General features: G+C 48.2%; 1 protein-coding gene across 1 annotated transcript; it reads left to right on the top strand.

Annotated features, from left to right (window-relative positions):
• The first annotated feature begins 319 nt into the window (after window positions 1-319).
• Window positions 320-19,432, top strand: MATN3 (matrilin 3). Its single transcript, XM_040994140.1, has 8 exons — window positions 320-497; window positions 4,008-4,574; window positions 7,876-8,001; window positions 8,187-8,312; window positions 10,304-10,429; window positions 12,707-12,832; window positions 17,110-17,220; window positions 18,640-19,432. The coding sequence occupies exons 1-8, from the start codon at window positions 320-322 to the stop codon at window positions 18,693-18,695; spliced, it is 1,416 nt and encodes a 471-aa protein (XP_040850074.1). The 3' UTR covers window positions 18,696-19,432.
• Window positions 19,433-19,717: the final 285 nt, after the last annotated feature.

The raw sequence follows: 19,717 nt of genomic DNA, 5'->3' as shown, positions 1-19,717 counted from the left end.
GAGTGAGGAGCAAGCGCTCGCAGCGGTGGGACCTGGAGACCCGCAACCCCGTAGGCGGTGCGCCCGCGGCTTCCAGGGGGTTGGCAGGGGAAGCGGAGGGTCCGCGGGCTGCGGCCCGGGCCGGCGCCCCTCGCCTCGCCGCTGGCCGCCGCGCCCCAGACATTCCGCTCCCGCCGCCGGAATGCACCGGCCGGACTCCCCGGGCGCCGCGGGCGGACCCGGGGCGGGGCGAGGGGCGCCGGGGCGGGACCCCCGGCCGCGGGCCCTTTAAATTGTCCAGCTCCGCGCGCGCCCCAGGCCAGTGCTCGCCTTGCCCACCATGCCCCTTCCGTGCCTCCTCCCGCTGCTCTGGACTCTTCCGACGCTGCTGCTGCTGCCGCCGCCGTGCCATCCGGCCCCCGGCCCCCTGACCCAGTCGGGCTCCCGGAGACTGGGGAGCCGCGGGCCCGCGGGCAGCCCTGCACCCGCGGCATCTCCTCCCGCGCCGTACTCGGCAGGTATGGGAAGGCGGCCCGGCCGAGGGCGGCCGACTGGGCTGGGCTGGGGGCGGTCAAGGAAGCGGGAGAGTCGCGCATCCTTCGCACATCGGCCCCACTCCTACCTGGCCTCAAACTCGGGCTCCCCATCCTCGAGATCGGCCTCTTCGCCTCGTCCCGTTTATTTCTCCCGTCTTCCCTCGCCCTTGTCCAGGATTCAGCGGGGGTGTCCTTCCCCTCGCCGTGCCCTCTGGTGCTCCAGGAGACCCGGCTTGGAGGGTGGGCGTGGGGACCAGGGAAGAGGCCGGGAAGGAAAGCCGAGGAGTCCGCTGCTGACTGCTGTCCTGGAGCCGTCCTGGAGGACAGCTCAACCCCGTCCTCCTCTTCCTCCTAATCAGCTCCAGAGTCCCTTAAGATGCCTTGGGTTCTTTGCCGACCATTGCTTCTCCGTCTGTCATTGGTTTCTGAGATTGGCAGAGCGAAGCTCTCAAGGCGGCTCAGCTGTTAGGTCTAGAGGTTTGAGGCTTGTCACAGCCAAAACACCCGCAAAGCAGGACCTGAGCCCCGAGAAAAGCTCAGGGCTCCCAAACCCCACACGAGGGCTCTTGGCAGCGCTTCAGCCTCCCAGCCAAGGGAGATTCTGTTTTCCCTGCCCAAAGACCAGCTGCTGTGTCTCTGGGAGAGGCTGCCCGCACTCCGACCCTGGCGGTCCAACGCATCAGGATGCTGCGCGCGTGCATCAGGTTGATTGGCAGGTTCTGTTCCTCCTGCATGTTTCTGGCCCAGCTGAGAAGGAGTTTAAGGGAGAACCACTTGCCATCATCAGTCAGTCTCAGTGTTTGAAGAGGGGAAAGCAGCTGAAGCAGGGGCTGGGGCTGAGAAGGGGAGAAGATTTGACTGTGGCCAGGGCGGGGGAGTCTCCCTCCTTCTGGAAATGAACTTTACCTTATTCCTGCCCAAGTCCCTCAGAGATGCGACCCTGCCCCAGTGGTCTTGTCGTTTCCTTGTGAGAGCCTTTCCCTGTCTTGGATACCAATCCCTTCATTCACAGCACAGTCCACCCACTTTGCATACTCTCCTGTGTCAGCGGGGAGAGACTGAGCTGTGAGCTCTTGCTTCTAGCAGCACTGAGGGAAACTGGTGATGGTGTGAGTATGGAAACCCTTTCTCACCTTTTCTGCTCTTGAGAATTCAGTTACTGCTGTTTGGTAAATGGGAGTGAGATTCAAAAATAACTCACCTGGGCTGGCGTTGTGACACAGAGGATGAAGCTGCGACTTGTGGCCATGGCATTGCCTGTCAGAGTACCAGTTGAGTCCTGGCTGCTCTGCTTCCAATCCAGCTCACTGCTAATGCACCTGGGAAGGGAGAAGGTGGCTCAAGTGCTTGGGACTCTGCTAGTCCCATGGGAGACCCGGATGGAGTTCCTGGTCCCTGGTCCAGCCCTGCGCCTTTGAGTCTATTTGGGGAGTGAAGCAGTGATTTAAATATCTTCTTTTCCCTCTGTTTCCCCATCCCTGCATCTGTCACTCTGCCTTTCAAATAGACATCACCCCTCCTCTGCGCGATGGGACCTTGCTCTGGATCCACTGGAATCCTTCCTCTCCTTCCATCGAGGACTTCATCACACCTGGAGGGTCTCTTTGCTACATGAGCTAACCTGTTGACACTGACGGGGGCGTTTTGTGCCTCCTGCCTCCTGTGTGTAGCCCCCTGATGAGAGGGTTCAGTGTGGAAAACCAAGAGTGAAGAAAGGACCCGTGCGTGTGTGACTGGAACAGCACAGGTGTGAGCTCTTTAAGGCTCTCTGGCTCTCAGAGCATTGGCCATCCAAGGATTTGTTTCATCACCCCCCCCCCTTTTTTTTTAAGATTTATTTTTATTATGTTTTTATTGGAAAGGTGGATATACAGAGAGGAGAGACAGAGAGGAAGATCTTCCATCTGATGATTCACTTCCCAAGTGAGCGCAACGGCCCATGCTATGCCGATCTCAAGCCAGGAGCCTCCTCTGGGTCTCACACGGGTGCAGGGTCCCAAAGCTTTGGGCTGTCCTCGACTGCTTTCCCGGGCCACAGGCAGGGAGCTGGAAGGGAAGCGGGGCTGCTGGGATAGAACCGGCGCCCATATGGGATCCCGGGCATGCAAGGCGAGGACCTTAACCACTGCGCCACTGCGCCGGGCCCAAGACCCCCTACCTTTTACGCCAATTCCAGGACAGGCTTTTTACCCAGTTCTTCCTTGCTCCTGATCCATGGGACTCTCAAAGGCTGCTTTAAGGAAAGATTTAAAATTCCCTTGGTCTTAACTAAGTACATGACATATAGCATACTTCTTGGTGGTGGCCCAAGGTCAATATGAGTTGGTGTTGATTTATTTTTTGTGTGTGGTGGAAAATGTGGCCTCACAGATGTGCAGCTTCCATGCAGCACACAGCTCAAGGTTGGGAGTAAAGAAGCCTGGAGCCCCCTCCATGCTCCGTTGCTTTTCAGGCGTCCCATCTGCCTGAAGCTCAGGGTTCTCATCTGTAAAATGGGCATGGAAGCATGTGCAGCTTCCCAGGGCTGTCACGTGGGCACCTGTGGTCACACTGGATGTATGACTGAAAGCAAGCTACTGCTTCCCTAGTGCCTTAAGGCAGTGTGATAAATCCAAGAGTAATTTTCAATTCTTAAAGAATAAATGCCTTTCTTGGGAATAGATTGCCTTCTTGGGGTAGCGTTAGCCCTGATTGACACTTCCTTCCCAAGGATCTCATTTACATTTAGGGTTGGGTGTGTATGTGTGTGTGTGTGTTGAGCAACAAGGGGGAATGGCTTGAGTAAGCAGCTCTCTGGTCCTCATCCAGGGCTTACCAGTTGAGCTGAGAACGGGAGAGAATAGAGGAACACCAAACTCCAGTGTGAGCACAATGTGCCAGGTGCTTTGAGTAGAAAGGACCCACGCACCTTGAGGTTGGCCTCGGGCTGCTTTGCTGCTCAGACTTCTCACACAGAGAGCCCTGCTGAATGGATGAGCAGAAGAGGCAGGAGTGGGGAAAGGGGTGCTGCGGGCTGGCCCCAAGCACAGGACCAGCTGGGGAAGTCAGATGTGGAATAGACGTCTGGCAGATCAAGCTGTGGTCTCTTCACCTTCTGCTTGTTCAGTGCTTGAGTGAGGGAGGCAGACTCTACAGAACAGCTCTGACTGCCATGGCTCCTGCTCAGGGACACTTGATCTCATCCCGTCAAATAGCCCAGGTGCCTGAGAAAGGTCTGAGCTCCATTTACTCCCAGGAGTTGTGAGGAACCTCGAAGGCTGAAGGTCGAAGCGCCTGTAGATGGGGATTGCGGGAGACTCCCTAGCTCTTTGTGCTTGGTTGTCAGGGGCTGCTGAGTGTCAAGGCTTTCAATACCCAGATTGGGGATGGTGCTGGGAATGGGAGCTGCACCCTGCCTAGCATCCTGGCATCTTAGCGTTCCTCTCGGAGTGAGGACTGTCCCGTTGGTCTTATCACCACTTGGCCCTTTCTGCCTCACACCCTTCTTTGCAGGTGTTTGCAAGAGCAGGCCCTTGGACTTGGTGTTTATCATCGATAGTTCTCGCAGCGTCCGGCCCGAGGAGTTCACGAAGGTAAAAACCTTCGTGTCGCGGATCATTGACACCCTGGACATTGGGGAGACTGAGACACGCGTGGCAGTGGTGAACTATGCGAGCACCGTGAAGATTGAGTTCCAGCTCCAGACCCACTCGGACAAGCAGTCCCTGAAACAGGCCGTGGCTCGGATCACGCCCCTCTCCACTGGCACCATGTCGGGGCTGGCCATCCAGACAGCCATGGAGGAAGCTTTCACGGTACAGGCTGGAGCCCGGGGACCCGCTGCCAACATCCCCAAGGTGGCCATCATTGTGACAGACGGTAGACCCCAGGACCAGGTCAACGAGGTGGCGGCTCGGGCCCGGGCCTCTGGCATCGAGCTCTATGCTGTGGGGGTAGACCGGGCAGACAGGGAGTCGCTTAGGATGATGGCTAGCAAACCCCTGGAGGAGCACGTGTTCTACGTGGAAACTTACGGGGTCATTGAGAAACTTTCCTCCAGATTCCAGAAGACCTTCTGTGGTAAGTTGCTGGGTCTTTCTAGGATATTATAGGCAAACATTAGGTACCCAGGGATAAAATAGTTGTATTCATTTTCTCCTTGGTAGCAGTTTTATGGAAAAGTTAAATCTATGCAGTGCTATTTTTCTTTTTTTTTTTGGTTGACCTCTACCAGTTGAAACACAGCTCTGTTGGTGTGTGAGTATAGAGCTGCATTATATGTAACTTGGTTTGCTTGTAAAATCTTCATGTTTGCGTTAGAAGTGGGAAGGCCTGGAAATGTCCAGCATAAATAACCCAGCTGTCTTAAAAAAAAAAAAAAAAACACAACCGAAAAATTCAGCTGTTGCCCTATGAGGTCAGAAAAAAATAAAACAAAAATAAAGATACCGCTCTCAAGTGCCCCTGCCTCTCCAGTGCACTCTCCCCACGCCTCCCCAATATTTCCTTTCACTTCACCCTCGCAAAGTTTAACAGAAGCATGTCAGAACGAGGGAGCCTTGGCTGTCCGTCGGGGACCAGCAGCCTCGGGTCCGGAGCTGCTCTCCGAGGGTACATGCGCAGAGAGGGACTCGCTTCCCAGCTGGGCTCTTTCTCTGATGGTTACCTGTGGATGAACAGGGTCTGAGACGGAGAGGACCGGGGTCAGGCACACTTGTGAGACAGCAAGGAGCAGACTTTGAAAACACGACAATCCTTACGTGAGTCTCTGTGTATGCCTTTGTTCCTTTAGCACAGAGGGTGAAGATGAATATTACTCATCCGGTTGGATTTTTTTTAGCATAAATTAGCCAAATCTATGAATAGACTTGATTCAAGGGCAAAGTTTATTTTCAGTCACTGATTAGAATGATGAAGCGTGGGATTCATGCTTTCTTACTTATCATTTGGAGATATCTTTTTGAAGCCCTCTAATGGAATTATCCGAGGAGGTGTAGATCAATTTTTAGTTCAGGCAAATTTTTAAACAGAGCTATCTTTTTTGCCATATGATTGAGTCCACGTCATGTAACCAGCAAGCACATGCGTGTTCATCGCTGATGATTCGAAGAGAGCTGTAGCGCCTCGCGGCCGTCGAGTAACACTCCTGAGCTGAAGGGGAAACAGCAAGGAGTGTCTGACAACTGTGGCTTTCAAGGAGACATTCCATTGAAATCCATGGGAGACTCCACTGACTGATTTGTAAGGAAATGGAAGAAGAAGTCTTGGTCTGGGGCAAAGCTTGGCTTTGTCTCAGCCAGCCCTGGTTAGGACACTCCTGTCTTGTCGTAGCACACTGGGCTTTCACAAGCTGTCCTTAGCTTTGGTGGCATCTCCTTGGCTTGCATCAGGTTACAAAAGAAAGTGTCTTTCTCCCCAGAAGGCCCCCCATGCTTGCTGGTAGGCCAGAGCCTGGGGAGGCTGGCCTGCGGCAGAGGTGGGTCTAGGAGCCAGCACCTGGGTTTGGGCTTGAAAGCCATAAAGTAACAAGTGGTGAGTCCTTTAAGGTACAAAAGACCTGCTTGTTTGGGGGGAAGAGATGTCTTCCCTGTGCAAAAAAAAAAAAAAAAAAAAGATCCTGTGAAAAGGCCCTTCTTGGGCACCTATTTGCTTTGTCCTTTTGCCAAGGGCTGGGTTACCTGCCTGGGGGTGCCAGCCTCCTCCAACAGCCCTCCTTGGTTCCTCAGACATGACTAAACTCATTGATTCACCTTTTTTTTTTTTTGGTAAGGTGTATCTTTTGAAAGGCAGTTATATAAAGAGAGGGAAAGAAGTAGCAGCAGAGACAGGGATTCATCTTACATCCCCTGACTCATTCCTCCAATGACTGACTGCAGCCCGGCATCTTCCAGGTCTGCCATGTGGGTGCAGGGGCCTGAGCTCCTGGGCAGGACTGCTGTTTCCCCAGGTGTGCCAGCGGGGAGCTGGATTGGAAGCAGAGCAGCTGAGGCTCCAACTGGCACCCATATGGGATGTCAGTGCTGCAGGTGGTGGCTTAACTATGCCACACTGCTGGCCTCTGATTTATCTTTTCAAGTATCTGAGCCGTTTCTTACATGTTGATGCTGTCCCTCACTCCCTTGCACAGCTGTGGACCCGTGTGTGCTGGGCACCCACCAGTGCCAGCACGTGTGTGTCAGCGACGGGGAGGGCCGGCACCACTGCGAGTGCAGCCAAGGATACACCCTGAATGCCGACAGGAAAACGTGCTCAGGTGAGGGGTGCTGGGAGCCAAGGCCTGCTGGAAGCTTCCTGGTTTGAGCACAGTCTCTTACTTAAAAAAAATTTTTTTTTAATTTATTTGAAAAACCAAGTTACTGGGAAAGGGAGAGATCAATTGGTTCATTCCCCCAAATGGCCTCAACTGGCAGGGCTGGGCTGAGCTGACACAAGGAGCCAAGAGTCTCCTCCAGATCTCTCTGATGGGTACAGAGGCCCGAGCCCTTGGGCCACCCTCTGCCTTCCCAGACACACTAGCAGGGAGCTGGCTCGAAGTGGGGCAGCTGAGGCTCCAACTGGTGCCCATGTGGGATGCTGGCATTACAAAGGGTGGCTTACCCCATCACACCGCAACATTGGCCCGTGATTCATCTTTCAATGAAAATCACTAGGAAAAATCTAATCAGATGTAAATGGATCTAGGAGAAAAAAAAATGTACATTGGCTAATTGCATTAATTTTGTGGTTCCCCCTTATTATTTTTTTAAACTTGTTTATGCTTAACACATGATTCCATTCTTACAGACACCAGGGTCTTGCTGTTGCAGACACAGCCATGTGAACTTTGTAACCCACATTGCATTTTCTGGAGGCAGTTCCCTGAACTGTCCTCTACCATTTTCTTGTTCACATGTGTGCAATTCCCGATGTGTGCCTGAGTGGTGGGTCCAGAGGCTCGTGTGTGCGTTGCCTCTGTGTGACACAAATTACTAAACCCTGGGAAACCAGGTTTTGGTTGTAGTGGGACAACTACCTCCTGGTAGTTCAGGCAGGACTTGATGGGTCTCCCTGTTATGTATGCCAGGGAAGCAGATGTCTTTTTCATGGGCAGGTGGATACGCTGGATAAATTGTCCAAGTACGTGATCCATGGATTCATATTCAAAATTCCCTTTCTTCTTTGATAGTCTATAACAGGATCTGTCATTTTAAAATGAGTGACCTTCCTACTTGCCAACTGATACTTCTAAGAAGTCAGAGGTAGAAAATCAATAGTCATAGTTTTTAGTGTGAAGTTAAGAGCATTGGAGAGGAATGTGAAGGCAGAGCCATGTCTGGGAGGCCTGGGATAGTGTTTGAATTGTTACTTAACCGTCGATGCCGCCCCCTACTCCTTTGCACAGCTCTGGACCCGTGTGTGCTGGGCACCCACCAGTGCCAACACGTGTGTATCAGCGACGGGGAGGGCCGGCACCACTGCGAGTGCAGCCAAGGATACACCCTGAATGCCGACAGGAAAACGTGCTCAGGTGAGGGGTGCTGGGAGCTTCCTGGTTTGGGGACAGTCCTTTTGTTAATTTATTTGAAAAGCTGAGTTACTGAGAGATGGGTAGAGAGTGAAAGGGAGGTCGTCCACCAGTTGGTTCATTCCCCCAAATGGCCTCAACTGGCTCACTTATCACGTGCTTTTCCTTTCCACCTGTTCATGTGTCAGCTATCGATAAGTGTGCTCGCAACACTCACGGCTGTGAACACATCTGTGTGAATGACAGAACTGGCTCTTACCATTGTGAGTGCTACGACGGTTACACCCTGAATGCAGATAGGAAAACATGCTCGGGTGAGTGGAGGAGGAGTCTTTGCAGTAGTTCCTTGTCTCTGTACCCAGGGTTGCAAGAGGACATGGCCTGGGGTCTCGGTCTGCTATCTTCTGTTGCCACGTTTGGGCTTTCTAACTTCCTTTTTCTTTAATTGAGAGATCGTTCTTTGCTGGTTTACTTGCCATGTGCCTGCAATAGCTGGATCTGGGCCAGGCCAAGGCAGAGACCTGGGAATTTAATCCATGTCTCCCGTGTGGGTGGCAGGGACCCAAGTACTTAAGGCATACCCTGCGAGGCAACTGATGATGACTTATCAGGAAGCTGGACTAGAAAGTAGAACTGGGACTTAAACCCAGGCCTTTCATATGGGATGTTGGCGTTCCAGAAAGAGTGCTGTTGTGCCAAATGCCTGCCCCTAATAAAAATGCATTTATTTATTTATTCTTTGAAAGTCAGAGAGACAGAGATCCCCCGTTCTGCAAATACCCACCATAGCTGGGACTGGACCAGGCTGAAGCCAGCAGCCAGGAATTCAGTCTGGGCTTCCCATGTGAGTGAGAGAGACTCAACAATTTGAGCCGTTCCCTGCTTTCTAGGGCGTACCACAAAGGAAGGTGGAATTGGGAGCAGACCTGGTACTCGAACCCTGGCATTTATGATAGGGGATGTGGACATTGGCTAGTTTCTTAACCGCTAGACCAAGTGCCTGCCCGTGCTTTTTCTGTTAGGAATGGTTATGCTTGTGTCTAGCTGCTCACTTGGGTAGATGTGTTGCCCCTTTCCTCTGTATTCAGTCTGAACAGCCTTTCTGAATGCCAGTTTAGTCAGTTAAAATCAAGTAACAGCCCACAGGATGCTTATGACTCTCAAAGGGAAAGATAGTGACTTCACAATGGTGAAAACAGGCAGGCGCTGCCTCCACCAGGTGGTCCACGTTAACATTGTCAACGAGGAGGCATGGTGACTTCCAGCTCCGCCTGACAGGAGAGAACACAGCAGCACATTTGTAGTGATCTCGCTAGAAATTTAGAAGCATGAGGAAGCACGGGCTGAGAGCCATCCTACAAAATAATTTTCCAGTGCTTTCCAGATGGGCAGTAAGAAAAGACATAGACTGAGGAAATCTGGGCTTGAGGCTTATGACCAACTGCCACGTGGAAGCCAGCTTGTAAGAGTTTATTTGAAAGATAGAGTTAACAGAAAGGGGAGGGGCCTGGCATCATCGCTCCATGGCTAAATCCTTGCCTTGGATGCACCGAGATCCCATATGGCTGCCAGTTCATGTCCTGGCTGCTCCACTTCCCATCCAGCTCCCTGCTTGTGGCCTGGGAAAGTTGTAGGGGATGGCCCAAAGTCTTGGGACTGTGCACCCACGTGGGAGACCTGGAGGAAGCTCCTGGCTTCAGATCAGTTCAGCTCTGGCTGTTGCACCCACTTGGGGAGTGAAGCAGCTGATGTAAAATCTTTCTCTCTGTCTCTCCTCTCTACAAATGTCTTTTTAATAAAAATGAATAAATCTTTAAAAAAGAAAATAGGATAGAGTTAATTTCCGCCAGACCGAAATATTTTTTAACTGAGTACAAATTTGGGTCCCAATTCTGCTGGTGCTCTGGGTTAGTGCCTTTCTTACGGACTCATTTGCTTCTTTGATGAAGATGCATGAACTTCAAACTTCAGTTTTATGTCTAGAACAGTTAACCACCTAGCTATTGATATCCCTCTGAGTTGAGATAAATGCAATGAACCCAAACGGAATGTGTTAGAAAACATTTAGGCTACTTAGATTGTGAAAGCTCAGTGTTGATTTTGAAAAGGAATTGGCTGTGGTCCGAGAATAACTATTTATTTAACCCAGCTAACCTCTGCTTCGAATGGGTTGTGCTGATCGTGTTGGGTAGTTTCCAAAATGCTTTTCATTTGCATATTTCGGGTTGCAAATAAGAGGTTTTCTATCGGTGGACAATAGGAGACTCACATTTTCCTTCTCTTTTCTTGCACCGTTGTTTGGCAGCTCAAGATAAGTGTGCTGCTGGAGCTCATGGGTGCCAGCACCTTTGTGTGAATGACAGAGACGGGTCCCATCACTGCGAGTGCTACGAGGGCTACGCTCTCAATGCAGATAAGAAGACGTGTTCAGGTAAGCTCCGTGCAGCGAGCTCTTTCTGGTCATTTCCGGGGCAGTGGAGCCAGCGTGCCAGGAGAGAGGTGCTTCAAGGGAATGGGATCAGATACCCTCCCATGCTTGTGGATGGAAGCACTTCCTGCCCAGAGGGTGCTGAGCCCAGTGGGGTTTGCAAACATAGGTCTCTTCCGAAAATGACTGAGAAATGGGTAAAAACTTGTTGCTCTGCACACTGGGGACTCTTGAAGCCAATGGGATTTTTCAGAGGAAGTCGGTTGGACAAGAACCACTTGGTGTGATAGGCGGAACTGATGGCTTTCCAGTGAAAACTTGGCCTGGAACTCTGCTGCAGCATTCATCTTAAAGCTGACTCGTTTTAGCAAAGGAGACTTTGTGAAGGCCTGAATTAGACCCACACAGATGTTCCAGGAAATCTACAGCGAGTCATTCCCTGACGTTTCTACATGATTAGTCTTGGTGAAGCTGAGCCTTATGATTCGGCTAAGCAGCCAGCGCCAGGACTGCTAATCCTCATTAGTTTGATTTAAACTCATTGGCAGAACAGGGTGGATTTATAAATGGAACAATGTGCCTAAGAGAAATGACCAGTTCTTGAGGTGGTGTTTTAGACTTGGCGTACTTTTTAGATTTGATGTATTTTTTCCTCTTCCTGAGCAGACAGTCCTGTGTCCCAGGATCTTGTCAACACAGAGGAGGGATATAACACATCCCCACTCCCTTTCTTGGAAAATGTAGTCCGTGCATATTGAGTAGCTTTGTGCCCCGGATTGCACCAAGCACTGTGAGGACTGACAGAAGTATAAATCACAGCCCAGGTGCCAAGAACCAACTCCTCCAGAAAGCTGAGAGTAAGGAGCTAAGAAGCTGAGGGTTGTGGAGTGTGGAGAGACTGGGAGGAACCCGGGCGGTGGGACTGGAGTGGGCGCTGAGAGGTGGCAAAGCTTTTGATCAGAGAGGAGAGGCAGGCTAGGGGCTGAGAGCATGGGGCAGGGACTGGCTTGTGCGGGACCTAGTCCCAGGTAGCTGCAGCCACCACTCCCGAGGGCCTAGTTTAGGGCCTGTGTAGTCCTGGGCATCTGAGATGCATTCATCCCTTTAATCCTTGCAGCAGCAGCTTTAGGAGGCAACTGAGGCACAGACAGGTTGAGTTACCCTGTATCAAATATTTTTAAATAGTGAATAACTGTTCTAAAGCTGAGGCATCTCCCATGAGTCTCACCATCCCTCCTGGCCTGCTTTATCTTGGTGTGTGGCAGGAAGGCTTGTGAATTAAATGTGGAGCTCCAGCACAGTTGAGGGGTTGGAAGCCCTTCCTGTGGTTATCTGTAGGGCAGGCACTAAGCTAGGGTGTGAGGAAATGAGGCACTATTCTACTAGGAGGCATTTTGCTGGACACAATCTAAATGGTCATGATGGTGACCCATGTTAGGGTTGGAAAGGTGCTTTTTTGCACAGAACCTTGCACCTTACATGAAGCTGTTCTACGGACAATAGGGAGCCATGGGATGCAGTGGCAAAGGAAGAGGTTGCGGCTCCCAGGGAATCTTTTGAGTTTTCCTTAAGGGGAACTGCTGCGTTCGCTTGTCCTAGGTCAGATTGCACAAAGGGCTGGTCTGGCGCTTAGCCCTGGACAGCACTCAGACTGGGGCCAACTGCCTTCTCTTTGACAGATTATGTCCTTGTGGTAGACAATGTGCACTTCCTTACCAGCCGTGTCCATCATGGTTGTTAATATCATTAACACTGTGATCATTTTTCTCCCTGTCTGTGGGTGTGTCTGTGTGCTTGTGAGTATCTCCAGGCCCACGTTCTCTGTCCTACTTTGTAAGCCATCAAGAGCAGGCCCTAGCACAGCAGTCTGTCTGCTCAGCCTTGAACTTAGCTCCCCGTACAATTAGGTAAATTACTTGTGGTGGTGGCGATGACAGCCCACGAGTAGCTGCTGATGTTGGAGATGGTGATAGTTCCCAGGAAGGCAAAGGTAAGTGCTGGAGGAGAGAATCGAACCCAGGGGCCCTGTATGTTAGGAGGAAGAGGAGGCAGCCTCAGATACCCGCAAGAGAAAGGAAGGCAAGGGGTGTCCGTGACAGTCAGCGAGGCCAGGGGAGGTGAGACGTGGCAAGGAGAACTTGGGGCTGATGTGCTGTCCTTCAAAGGGCTTGTCCTTGGCCCTCGCTGGCACTAACCTGAAGCTTTGTTCTCCCAGAAGTCTGCGATGTTCTCTCCCGGGCTAACTGTGTCTGCTCTCTTCTCTGTGCCTCTCCTGACCAGTGCGAGACAAGTGTGCTCTGGGCACTCATGGTTGCCAGCACATCTGTGTGAGCGATGGCACGGCGTCCTACCACTGCGATTGCTTTCCTGGCTACTCCTTGAATGAAGACCAGAAGACGTGTTCAGGTGACAGTGGGCCCTGCACAGCTGGGAGTGAGCACAGCTGGGAATGAGCACAGCTGTGGCCTTCTCTCGGTCAGCAGCTCCAGGGGTTCCCAGGTGGCTCCAGATAAAGCGAGGATCTGAGACTGGATTTTATTCTTATTGTGGTAGAATAGACACACATCAGCTTTACAGTTTTGATCATTTTTAAGCATATTGTGAGGTGGCTTTAGCTACATTCAGTGGTACAAAATTGTCAGCATCTATCTCCAGGATTTTTTCATTGTGTCAAACTTTGTATCCATTTAATAATTGCTCATTCCCCACTGTCCCAGCTCCTGGTTATACTGTTCTGCTTCACCTTCTTGCAGAAACTTCTTTTCTGTTCTATTTGTCCTGAGATCTGTGGTGCTGCTCGACATTCCAGGGACTTTTTGATCTCATCAGACTGTCTGACATTCCCCATCCTTGCTCCGTCCGCCTTTGGCTGTGATCCACTTCCCTCACCTGCTTAAAAAGCCCAAGGACCGCATCCTTTTGTTTTGCTGGATTACATACTTACCTGTCCAGTTGTTCTCCAGTTGCTTGTTTCTAATGAGGTATTTTGAGTATTAGTCATGAAGTTCCATGTCTGGAAACACTACCTAGGTCTTTTTGTTTACATTTCCCACTGGATTATTTGTGTTTTTCTTGGTGATCCACAGCAACCTTTCACATTATGACTTCTTTGCTGTTTTTATGTGTTGCAAACATCCCATTTATTGTACTTATCTTTTTCCTTTTAAATATAGTGTTCCTTTTGCCGTATCTGGTTTTTATTCTTCAGTTGGGCAGCAGGTTTACTAGTGTTTATTTTTTTAGCCCTTTGAATCATTTTTTTGGAGTTATTTATTTTGATAATCTTTACATGGTTAATTAGGGCACAAAGGTTCCAGGGCTATAGCAAAGTGGGTAAGACTATTATTTCCACATTCTCTGTTTTTTCTGTATCTAGGGTAAAGGGGGAGATAAACGGAGAGACCCCACTCAACCTCCCGCTCAGCCTCCCACCCATCCCAGGTCCCCAATGTGGGGCATGCTCTGAGGGTCTTGCTCAAGTGGTTTTGATAGTTCAACAGTTATGAATTGCTGCCAGTCTTGCCATTCCAAGTACAATGAAGTTGCTGCAGAATCCACTGACTGACGTAGTCCATCTTAGTAGTGTTTATTTACATGTCTCATAGCATCTATGTGTCCTAGATCTAAGTTGCTTTTCATAAGTCAAAGATTCCAAAAGGAGGTTTGTAATTTGAACTTCCAGCTGGCTTCATTTCTATCTCCTTTTTCTGCTACTCTTCTATTGAATTTCCTCTTTCTCTCAGCACAGAATATGATGTTCTAGTTCCTTCACTCATTTCTTTTTCCATTCAGTTCATATTAGAATACCTACCACGCTTTGGGCACTAGCACAGAACGCTGGGAGAGCAGGGGCACATGAGCTCACTTCCGTGGGAGAGGGTCTCCCAGAGATGGCTTACGAGAGCTGGGGGAACTAGTGGGGAGGCTGGTGTTTAGAGTGCTGGGGCAGACGGTCCCGTGTGGTATCTGTGCATGCGTGGAGAGGCAGTGCAGGTGCTCTGTGTGATGGGAGTACAGGCAGTCGGAGCAAGTGTGGGGAGTTGGGCAGGCAGGGGCCTTGTCATGCTGTCTGGGCCCTGGGGAAAGGAGTTGGTGTTTTATCTCAAGGGCTGCGGGGAGCCACTGGGAGGGCTTTAGAGGTGAATCAACAATGTTGTCTCTGTTTTGAAGTCACTCCAGCACCTGTGTGAGGAGTGGACTGGGGAGGATGGAAAGCTGGAGGGAAAATGGCCGGGAGGCTGTTGCTGTGGTCTGGCCGGAGGCAGGCTGCGCCAGGGCTCCTGGAGGGAGACTGATCTGTCGTTAGGTGGGATGCATGGAGCTCACCTGGAAGCTGGTACATGAGGGAAGGAGTGGGGCAGGGTAAGGGTGCCTGCTGGACTTCAGCTTCCAGCTATTGGAGGATGAGGTGCCTTTACTGAGATGGTGAAGACAGGCCAGGTGGGATGGGGAGAAAGGGTCAACCATTCAGTTTCGCACTTCTGTGCAGTTTTTAATAGCTTGCTCAATTTTATTTGAAGAGAAGTGAGAGATTGAGAATCTTTTATCTGCCAGTCACTCTCCTGTGCCAGGAACTCCATCATTCTGGTCAAGTGGGTGGCGGGGGCCCAAGGACTTGACCATCTTCTGTGTCCCCAGGCACATTAGCAGGGAGCTGCGCTAGAAGTGGAGAAGCCAGGGTTTGAACTGGCACTCTCATACGGGCTGCTGGGGATGTAAGTGGCTGCTTAAACTTTTGCACCACAATGCCTACTCTTCTTGTTTAAACAAAAAATTTGTTGAAATGTAATTTACCTACCATACAATTTACTTTTTTAAAAAAAGATTTATTTATTTTTTTATTGGAAAGGCAGATGTACAGAGAGGAGGAGAGACAGAGGAAACTCTTTCATCCAATGATTCACTCCCCAAGTGAGCGCAACGGCTGGTGCTGCGCTGATCCAAAGCCAGGAGCCAGGAACTTCTTTCCGGGTTTCCCATGTGGGTGCAGAGTCCCAAAACTTTAGGCCGCCCTTGATTGCTGTCCCAGGCCACAAGCAGGGAGCTGGATGGGAAGTGGAGCTGCCAGGATTAGAACCAGTGCCCATGTGGGATCCTGGCGCATTCAAGGCGAGGACCTTAACCACTACGCTATGGCGCTGGGCCCACAATTTACTGTTTAAAGTACATTTCAGCAATTGCAGTGGTATTTTTAAAATACATCGATAGAGCCTCACTATCGTCACCTCTAACTTTGGAAGATTTTTATTATGATAATGAGAGACCTACACTGTATTGACAGTCATGGCCCAGTTCCTCCTAACCCCCAGAGCCCGGCGAGAACTAAGTGTGTCTGAGTGGATTACCCATTCCAGACATAGAATATTATGTGATTGATGGTTTTTCTCTCCTATTCTGGGGGCTTATCTTTTCACTTTCTTGAAAATGGCCTTTGAAGCAAAAAAGGTTTTCAATAACGTCCAGTTTATTCTTTCACTGGTTGCGTTTGCTTTCTGGTATCCCTAAGAAACAGTTCAGCAGAGGCGAGGTGAGTCTGTTCTCCTCCCTTGGTTTTAAATCTTTTTATTTAGGACTGTGTTTTGAGTTAGTTGTTGTGTGTGTATGTGTGTTTTAAGATTTATTTATGTTTTGTTGGAAAGGCAGATATACAGAAAAATCTTCCATTCACTGGTTCACCGCCCAAGTGGCCGCTATGGCCAGAGCTGAGCCGATACAAAGCCAGGAGCCGGAAGCTTCTTCCGGGTCTCCCACATGGGTGCAGATCCCAAGACCTTGAACCTGCTTTGCTAGACTGTAAGCAGGGAGCTGGATGGGAAGTGGAGCATCCAGGATGTGAACCTATGCTTGTATGGGATCCCGATGCGTTCAAGGCGAGGATTTAGCCACTATGCTACTGCACTGGGCTCATTGTTGTTTTTAAACATCTGAGATCTGAGTCCAGGTTCATTCCTTTGCCTGGAGCTGTTCAGTTATCCAAGCATCATTTGTCAAAAAGACCATTCTTTATCCCTTATTATATTGATATACTCGTTGTAAAGCAATTGAACATCAATGTAAATTTACCTCTGAATCCTCTATTCTTTTCATCAATCCAGTACCACACTCTCTGTTATTGGGGATAATTTATGACAATTACGAAGAAAGAGAATAATGTAATAATCCTCATGTAACCATCAAGTGGTTCTGACAAACACATTTCCCCAGCGTCTCCTGATACAAAATTTTTCTGTGGTATTCACTTTCCAAAGGATTCTCTCCTGTTTTGCCCTATATCCTTTTGCCTCCTGGAAAATGCCTTTAGCTAAGTCATGCAAATAGAAACGCTGCGTGTGGGTGTTGCAGCACAGTGGTATAAGCTACATCCTACATTGGAGGGGCTGGATCAAGACCCAGCTACTCCAGGGTTCCCATCGGGCTTCCTGCTAATGTGCCCCGGAGGTGGCAGATGATGACCTATGAACTTGGGGCTCTGCCCTGGATGGAGTCCCCATCTACTGACTGGCCTGGTGGAGCTCTGGCTCTCGTGGGCATTGGGGTGTTTGACAGCACATGGAAGATATCTTCCTCTCTGCTACTCCTTCAGATATGCGTCCTTCAAAATGAAAAATATTGAATTGTGGGGTTCTTGATCTGTTGTATTTCCCAGACAGCTCTAACGTTTTGTGTGCTATCCCTATCTTTAGCTGTTGAAGAAGTTCGGAGTCCCATTTCCATGGAAGATGCCTGTGGATGTGAAGCCTCGGTGGCGTTCCAGGAGAAGGTTAGCTCCTATCTTCAGAGACTCAACACCAAACATATCCTTTCTGGAAAGTTTTACGCTTCTGCTTGAAGCCAAACTGGTTACTACAACTGAGCCCAATATTTTCTGACAGTCCACAGGCAAGTGTCCTATGGTTAAGTTTTAGGACAAGTAGTAGTAATGAATAGTTTTGTTTTTTTATAGTTTTCCAGTGATATACCATTTTTATTCATTTAATACTTATATGTAAGAGCTTCCCAACTCTTTCCCTAAAGCTAGATCATTTAGTTCTTTTGTATGCTTTCAATTAAGCCCCCTCCCCTTTTTCTGGTAAAGATGAGTGGGCTATACTATAATTCTTTAATAGGGCTTTCTTGGTTTGTAATTTGTATATACACAGAATAAATCAGCTTATTAACGGGGTCTGGTATCCAGATTACAGAGTTGCTCACTGTGGCTTGTAAAGTGATCAAAAGGCAGATTCCAGTATCTAACAGAGACTTTCAAAATTCTCTAGTCAAAGAAACAATTTGGGAGAAGTATTTTTTTTATAGATTTGTTATCAGCAACGGCTGCTCGTTTACGCCTCAGAGGAATGGGACCCATAATGTGGGAGAAATAACCTAGGAATATCCAAAGACCGGGGTGCACAGTCTTAAAGGAACCCATTTCCAAATCCTTCACTTGCTCATGATGCTAATTGAAACCAACTGGCCTTCTGTTTCCCCATCTCCCCGCTCAGCGTCATCATTCTCTTCGTGTTTTTCAAGAAAGGCATCCCTTTCACTCACCCTGAACTACTGAGGTGCACTCCCCGGGAAAGTAAGGTATCCAGGAAGCAAAGGAAGAAACAGTGCCATGACTCCTTTCATCCGAACTTCATCAACGTCATTGCTCCACTTACCCCTACAAAGACGTGACTTGCAAACTAAATTTTATGTGACCAAAAACATTTTTTTTTAAATTTCTAAGTCAAAGCATTTTTAATCACACTTTGCATTTTAACATTACATGACAAAATATAATTTCCAAACAATACTGAGAACATAGAGATTAAGAAAATTTGCTCATAGTGTTCAAACCCTTTCAGAAATTATCTTATAGCTACAAACATTTAGGCTGCATCATCACATTTTACATATCATTTAAGATTTTATCATCCATTAAAGAACAACACTAAAAAATCTGATTGTACTAATTTCCAGATTTTCTGTTCCACTAACCTCCAAAACCATTGTAGAGCTAAATAGGAGCAAGAAAACATTTGAAGTCACTGTGGTGCTTTAATTTTATCTTGAGCTCTGAAAATTAGAATTTTAAGCTTTAGATTAAGTTACGCCAGCAGTGAGAAAGTCTTGCTCTTTTTTTTCCCCCCACTTACAATAAGATGTTAACTATTTTATTTTGAAGTTTTTGCAAGCGTTACATTTTATAACCTCTAATGATAAATAGTGTTGCCTTAACAACTACCCACTGGATGGCATTTTGGAGAAGTTGCAAGGAAATGAATATGGACAAATGCATCGTTAAATTGCTCAAAAGTTTCATCTGGAAATGTGGAGTGAGTGGTGCACTCAGCACTCATTCTCTTCAGTGTTCCTGCTAATAATTTGCTTTTATAAATGCTTGAACATTACTGGATACATAGTATGAGCATCTTCTGAAAACCAGTGTCCTTTTTCCAAGCTAGTAAACTCTTTATTAAGAGCAACTCTTGGTGTCTCTGTGCTACAACTGTGAAATGTTTGGAAGGAAAGAGAGTAAAAAGTTTAGTGTCTCTTTCTTTATCTACTAATGGAGCCATTTAATTTTTAAATGTTTATATTAGTAAGATAAACATCTTCACCATGGAGACTTTAGATCTGTTTTCTCTTGATAGTATTTATAATATGAACCAGTTTAGTTACTGAGAATGCAAATTATACATGAAGAGACTCATATAGTTACATTGAAATGAATATAATTGAGAATTTTTTAAATATTTTAGGCTTTTGCGTATTATTGAAGTGATGAAACGATTGCAATATGCATGTCTAAAAGTGGATTACAAGATCAAGCGACTATCACATGCCACTTTCAATCATTCAGGTCTTAGAAATGTAGACGTGAACAGCATTAGTATGAATTTAGGGTTTTAAGCTTTTAAAAATGACAAAATCTACAAATCTATTTTGATCAATTTGCCTTATTAAGAAAATTGTGTATTTATAAAGTTTCTGTAACAAGCAATAAAATTTAATGTTGCCTTTGAAATGTCAGTGAGAAGCCATTCTGCCTTGTATCTGGTACCTCTAACTTTTGGAACAAAACAGTCCTTTAAATTGTGTCCTAGGTTTGTACAGTCTTTAATAAAAGTTACTATCTTTATACATTGTTGTCATGTTTGCTTTATGATGACATATAAGCTTTCTTAAGCCTGTTTCCTTAAATTAAATTGAATTGCTCATTGTTTTGAATATATAGCCATTTGTTGTCGAAGGAGAGATTATGGAGACTCTTCCTATAATTTAATATCATCATCCTGATGTTAAAATGCAAGTTTGGGATAAATA

Source organism: Ochotona curzoniae, unplaced genomic scaffold (assembly GCF_017591425.1).
Source record: "Ochotona curzoniae isolate NIBS_2020 unplaced genomic scaffold, NIBS_Ocur_1.0 contig_883, whole genome shotgun sequence".
NCBI lineage: Eukaryota > Metazoa > Chordata > Mammalia > Lagomorpha > Ochotonidae > Ochotona > Ochotona curzoniae.
This window is presented reverse-complemented; position numbering and strand designations above follow the sequence as displayed.

Coding starts and splice junctions, on each gene's coding strand:
- MATN3 (XM_040994140.1), top strand. CDS start 320: ATGCCCCTTCCGTGCCTCCTCCCGCTGCTCTGGACTCTTCCGACGCTG. Junction 8,002..8,186: donor CGACAGGAAAACGTGCTCAG/GTGAGGGGTGCT, acceptor TTCATGTGTCAG/CTATCGATAAGTGTGCTCGC. Junction 12,833..17,109: donor AGACCAGAAGACGTGTTCAG/GTGACAGTGGGC, acceptor CCCTATCTTTAG/CTGTTGAAGAAGTTCGGAGT.